General features: G+C 42.0%; 1 protein-coding gene across 1 annotated transcript in view; it reads left to right on the top strand.

Annotated features, from left to right (window-relative positions):
• The first annotated feature begins 1,837 nt into the window (after window positions 1-1,837).
• Window positions 1,838-6,672, top strand: part of Rs1 (retinoschisin 1) — a 29,657-nt gene continuing 24,822 nt past the window's right edge. Inside the window, exon 1 of the mRNA XM_004635093.1 lies at window positions 1,838-1,900. Coding sequence (XP_004635150.1) covers window positions 1,849-1,900 — 52 coding nt within the window. The 5' untranslated portion in view covers window positions 1,838-1,848. The remainder of the gene's footprint in view (window positions 1,901-6,672) is intronic.

The following is a 6,672-nucleotide window of genomic DNA, read 5'->3' as shown; positions in this document are numbered from 1 at the left end:
GACTTTCACTTTTTAAAATCCACTGAGCATCAGCTTTTAAAAAAAAAGCAGAAGAGTTAGTGTCTGCTTTTGAATTAAAAGTAGTTTTAATACGCTTTTCTGTGAGAAACCAAATGGCAATTATCATCTATCTCTGAAAGTCACAGCTGGACCTGAGAGCCTGGGCGGAGGGAAGAACAATTTGTAGTCTTCGTGGGACACTTGCCCACCTTTCTTGCTGGCTGTGGTCCCCGTGTCCTCTCCCTGGAGCCAAGAAAGGCCAGCTCCCTCGAAGCCTCCAACTAATGTTTGTCATTACTGCAGCTTTTTGACTGAGGTTGAATTGTTAAAGGCTGATTATGATTAAAGATTTACTATTTCATTAAACTCTAAAATACAGAGCACAAAAACAGTCCTTTACTTTTTAATATAGCAGAGGGTTAGTGGACTAGACATGCATCTGTTTTCATGAAGAGTCACTACAGTATAGATTAAGTGTCAGGCTTATCGACATCTAATAAATGCTGATTGACCAAATGCTTCTTGAGATCATTTTGGTTTCTCTTTATGATTTCACTACAGTTTCATTTAGGGGTGAGAGACATTGCCATTTTTCTTAACATTGGCCTTCTGCATCTTCGTCCAGAGGAATGAGGGAAAATTCTCTGGGACTCTGGGGCTCTGGGGCCCAGGGGTGTGGGCCAGGGATGGGATGGTGGTGGCAAAAAACTGAAAGCGGAAGGCAAAGTTCGGTATTTTTCTCAGCTTTTTCCACATACTTTTGCTTATAGTATATAAATTTGTGGTATTCTCTAGGCCAAGGGTATGACACAAGCTTTCTCTATTATTAATAATCTTAATTCTATCTCTAAACCATTTTAATCATTAAAGTGTATAGTTCACTAAATTACATTCAGGTTGTTATGAACCAGATCTCCAGAACTTCATCGTGCAAAACTAAAACTCAGCACACATCTGTCAACCATTCCCTTTTTCCTCCCATCAGCTTGACTCTTAATGGCCACAAGTTAATAGCTGCACATGCCAAGCACTGTGCTGTGTGTTTCCAGGTTTTGGGGTTGTTTTGGTTTGGGGTGCTGGGATCACATGTAGGGCCTTCTGCACGTTACCCAAGGTTCTACTGCTGAGCTATATTTCCCAGCTGCTCTGAGTATTTTATACATACAGTATCATCTCATTCAAATCTCAAAATCTCTCTGAAGTAGGGATTTTTTTTTATCTTGATCATGTACCAGATGAGAAATTTTGCCCTGAGGTCACCTCGCAGCCATTGGTAGCACTAGGATTCGCACCAAGGCTGCCTTGGAGATCTGTGCTCCTAACCCTCTCAGGCTACTCTGCCTTCCTAATTTGCATAATCATCCGCTCACCTTGGCCGTTTTGATTGTCTGCAAGCTTTTATTACACAATATCTTTGTGTGTAATTGTCCCCTGCCTCCCTCACCAACTCTAGTATTTTCCTGAGTGAGCAGGATGGGAATGTCATACAGAGAACATTACTGCAAAAAAATTGCTCAAGGTCATCCTAGAAGGTAATGACAGAGAAAGGATTAAGACTGGAATCTTCTGATTCTAGTTCCCAGTTCCTTGCATCACTTCTTCTACATTTAAATAGAATTAAATCAATATTGTCCTTGCTCAGCCAACCTCAGTCACCTTCTGTGTCTTCTCAGAGAATTCCTTACTGAGGCAGGTAACTGTATGGGTTAACTTGCTGGGGCTTAGCTGAAGACCTAAGGACTAAATGGAATAAGATGCTTAGTGAGGCCAATGCTCAGGTTAATCCCCTGCTCTTGGGCAAGCTCCCCAGTTCAGTAAGGTAGAGCTTCAGCCAAGGACGAGGGGAAAATGCCTGGCAAGGTAGAAGGCTTCTTGTTATTACTTCTCTTTGGCTATGAAGGTATGTGCTATTCAGTCATTGGCATCCATTACATGTTTAGTGACATAATTTAATAATATAGTTGATAAATAGAAATACAACCTGAATAATGAAAAGTATTAGCAACACATGTTAAGTAGTTAACATGTGCTATTAACAACTGGCAGTTGTCTTTGGGTGCCTAAGATGTCACTGTCTTGCCTTTGGCTTTCTGGTTCTGTACGTAGCCTTATAAAGTCGAAAGAATGATTCAAATGCAACAGAAAAGAAGCTCTCAGAAATATAAACTAACAATTGGTGGCAATAAGTGAGAAATGCAAAGTAGTCTTTTTGGTGTGTGTGATTTTAGGGATGAACTCAGGATCTCGCACATGCTAGGAAAGTATTCTACCACTGAGCTACACTCCAAGTCCTTGAGTGAAATATTCTCAGAAACATTTAGGAGTCAAAGTTAGACTGCTTATAGAATTTAATCTTCCAAAATAAGATATTATTGATACTAGTGGAAGATGCTATTAATAATTCTGCTGGGACAACAGTTGTAAGCCAGGACTGTCCCAGGAAGGGAACATAAGTTCATCCTACTTTAAGTATGGATTAACATAACACACTGGGTACCACTGAAATCTAATTTTTTTTTTAAAAAAAAAGCATAATCCAACCGAGAGTCAGGAAACCCCAAAGACTCAATATCCACTTTGTTATTGTAAAATTTTGAAACTTGGCCCCGGCAGGAGTGATGTGCTTACATATGAAAACATTAAAGTCAAGTCCCTAAAATGTCAGCCAAATCAACTTTTAAATTCTCTCAATCTTAGAAGTAATACTCTTTCATGCCTCTATTGATTTTCAAGTACCCATCAACTCAGAATTCCTTCTCAGATTCATTTGGATGTCAGAAATTAAATGTCTTCTTTATGGCACTTGTGGTATGTGTGAACATTACAGGATGCCTTTCTGCTCTACAAATGACCCTCCTCTAATCTCTCACTATATTTTACTGATAAAATACCTACTTTTCTTGCTTAGTCACATTTCTCAATAGTTAGAGACATGTGAAAATATAATCCCGAGGTCTTTTTTTACAAATTTCAAGATATATTTCTAAGAAGGAGCTATTCTTTTCTCTCCTCCTTGCAATTGCAAGTCAGTTTTCTAGGGGGGAGGGTTCTGAGGATCCAACCCAGGGACTCACACATGCTCTACTACTAATATATATCTCTCTTGTTCTGTAATAGTTAATGCTTTAAGATGCTTTGGGGGTTTTGTTCCATACCATTTCTTTGCAAGAAGAGTCATTCGAGGTTCAGACCCAATTCCTCCAGATCATAGATACCCACAGTGCTGGCCCTTAGACTTCTCTTTCATGGTTGGCATTAGGATGCATTTGTTTGTCCATTTGTTCAAGAACCCATGCTTGAGTATCTGTCACAGGGCGAACGTTTCAGAAGAACTTGACCCATGGGGCAGATCTTTGTTGCTTTGGCAGTGCTGTCATACAACCCTGTTCTATGACCTCCAAATGGGAGAAGTCCTCTAAAAGCTCGCCACTGTGCTTTTTAAGTTAGACCTGCCACTGGACGGGCATGGTGGCACATGCCTGGAATTCCAGCACTTTGCAGGCTGAGGTAGGAGGATCACCATGGGTTCGAAGCCAGCACAGGCTACGTAGTAGACCTTGTCTCAGAAAACCAAACACATTAGACCTGCCCACTCAGTGAGCATTGGTAATAAAAGACATACTGTTCAGAGGCACAGAAGACAGCACTTTGTCCTGTTCTGTGGCTGTCTGTGCATCAACTAAGGAACTTCAGAAATGTCCAGAAAGACCATCTGTCCGGGTGGCGGGGAATGTGGCCAAGTGGGAAGGCCTGGGGTACATAAATGCTCTTACCCATCCAACCCAGGCCCTCACACCACTTGGGGGAAACCAGCCAGCTATGTATAGCTGGTGTGGCTTAGTGACCTCCTGTGTTCTCAACCTCGAGCCACAGGGATTCTCCTGGGGACAAGAAAAATATAGCACACAATCATTGCACTTAATGAGGGTGTGATCCATTCCACTGACAACTGGGAACCTAATGACAAAGTTTCTTTGTCTGATTTACTCTTTGCTGTTTCTGTTGTTCAGCAGAAGTGGCTTATTACAGTGAGGTAAAGGGAATGGACTGACTTGGTTTGCTAGCTAAATCTTCGTCCTTCTTTCATTTGGGACCGCACACATCAACATAGCACCACTGAGGTCATAGAACTGCCAAGCTTCTATTTATCTTCCCTGCACATTTAAATGCTATGCTAATTATGATTTTTAAAACACCCACCCTATTAAAATACTTGGTCATATTTATTACTTGTTATTATATGCCATTACCTGGTCATGTTTATTATATAAAAACAACATCAAAAAAGCCATTTTGCAGGTGAATGTGTCCCTTTTGCAGGTGCAGCAAACATTGGGGATTGCAGATTTCTGTAAAAAGCAGCTTTACTAAGATGTAATTTACATATAATTAAATCCACCCATGTAAAGAGTACAATTCAATAGGTTTTAATATATTTACAAGCATGTGGTGCACACATTCTATTTTTGAACATATTCGCCACCCTAAACATTAAGCACTCATCCCTACTCCATTTGGTTGGTCACCTCCCTGGATCCTGGCCACCACAAATCCACTTTCTGTCTCTATAAATTTGCTATTTCTAGACATTGCACATTTAAGTGGAATCATAGGACGTGTGGTCTTTTGTCTTTTGCTTAGCATATGTCTTTGAGCTTCATCTGTGTTGAAGCATGAAGAGATAGCAGATTTACTCATGAATATGCCCGTTGCCTAAAATAGTAACACTTTCACACTAGAAGTAATTTCCTTTTTTCTCCTACCCAAGAGGGACATTATTACAGCCTGCTGTGTTTCTCTTGTGTGCTATTCTTGTTTCTCAAGTAGATTGGAAGCCAGTTACAGACAGTTTTTATCATTCATAGTTTTATGCCTTTCTCCCTGGGTTCATCTGTTTCCATGGGAAAGAATGCCCTGTATTTAGCGATACATCTCTAATGCACACTTCTACTCTTGGGTTTGCAAAGTACAGTTGGAGCAATAGGCATGTCTTGAATTTTCTTGCTGTAATTTGCAAGGGTTTCCCCAGTACAGTGGCCCTTTGGACAATAGGGTGGAGCCATATTGCACAAACCTAAGGTGGATGAGTGGCAGGCATCTCACCTTAGTGTATAGAGGAATCAGAAAAGAATCTAAGTAGAAAAACATGCAACCACATGATCATAATCTTTTACTATCTTACCTTTAAAGACGCTTTCTTTCTTTTCATTCCAATGTGATTATTTTCTGGTGTAATGTGTTGCAGTCAAAAATAGTTTTGCCTTTGTTCTCTAGTGTTGGTGATTAAATCATTTTGGGGAACTGCAGCAGCCCCATTGCTGCTTGCTTGGTGACAGGTTTCCTGTAAAATGCTTGTTGTTTCTTCTTTCTTTGCTCTTTTCCATAAGGATCTGGCACCTTAGAACTCCAGGCTGCCTACATACAAATGCTTCCTGGAGAGGGGAGCCTGAACACAACATACACACACAGGTGCAACACATGAATTAGCTCAAAATCTGATGGAGTGCAGGAACTGGCTGAGAACCCAGGCCTTCCTGGCCCCTTCCTCTCCACAGGCAGAGTGGCTGTGTCCCCTCACCATCATCCCTTTTTTTTTCCTTCTGCTTTATTTCTGCAGAATGTGAAACTGCCCTGGACCACAGTGCATTACATGAAGGAAGGCATATGTCCAAAGAGGCCATGTTACTGGGCCTCATTTGAATTTTGGGTTTGCTCAATTATAGTTCAATAGACTCTGTTAGTTGAATAGATGCTATATAGTGAGTAGACTCTATTCACTCTATTCTACAACAGTCACAGCCATTGAGCCAAATTGATTTGGTTATTAAAGTCACACCATCAGTGACTAACACCCCTCATTTTTGCTCAACAACCCCAGAGTCTTGGCACAATTGATATCTGCCCAAATGACAGGGACTTTGTTCAACTGCCTCTTGGCCACCACCAACACTTCTTGGTGGGGGGTGTTCCCTGCATTGCCAACCACCAAGTCAACCAGATACTAGGTGCTCACTTACTATGTATTTCTTGAGGACTAGCTGTAGGGCTGGTGTTATGTGCTCATGGGGACATTAGCTCTGAAGAACACAGGCCTTGCTGGCCCCTCTGCTGAGCTCTAAAAGGGTCTGTCCAGATGCTGGCTCAGCATTAATGCTTGGGTGTACCCTAGGCTTCTCAGACTGACTGTGTCCCAAACAATGTATCCTCTACCCAAATCCCTGTCCTCCCAGGAAATGTCTCCCCCACAGTAAACAGCAACTCCATCATCTCAGCTCAGCCCTCCAATGCCTCTTTCTTTCATGCTCTACATATTATCTGGCAGTAAATCCTGTGGGCACAGTGTTCCACGTACAGTCAGAAGCCAGCCACTTCTCATCACCTCCACTGCCTACACTCAGGGCCAAGCCCTCACCAGTGCTGGCCTGGAAGACAACACTCACCTCACAACTGGCTCTGCTTCTAACCTCATCCCAGCCAGTCTAGTCTACAATACTCATGTCCCTCCTCCAATGTCTCACTCAGGGTAAATGCCAAAGTCCTCCCTCATCACCATCCTCCTTGTCTCTCTATTCTCTGGCTCCAGCCTCAGTCTCCTGGGTCCTTCCAGAACATGCCAAGCACATGCCTACCTCAAGAGCTTTGCACATGCTATCTACTTGCCAGAGCTTTGCT

Source organism: Octodon degus, unplaced genomic scaffold, assembly GCF_000260255.1.
Source record: "Octodon degus isolate 3935 unplaced genomic scaffold, OctDeg1.0 scaffold00069, whole genome shotgun sequence".
NCBI lineage: Eukaryota > Metazoa > Chordata > Mammalia > Rodentia > Octodontidae > Octodon > Octodon degus.
This window is presented reverse-complemented; position numbering and strand designations above follow the sequence as displayed.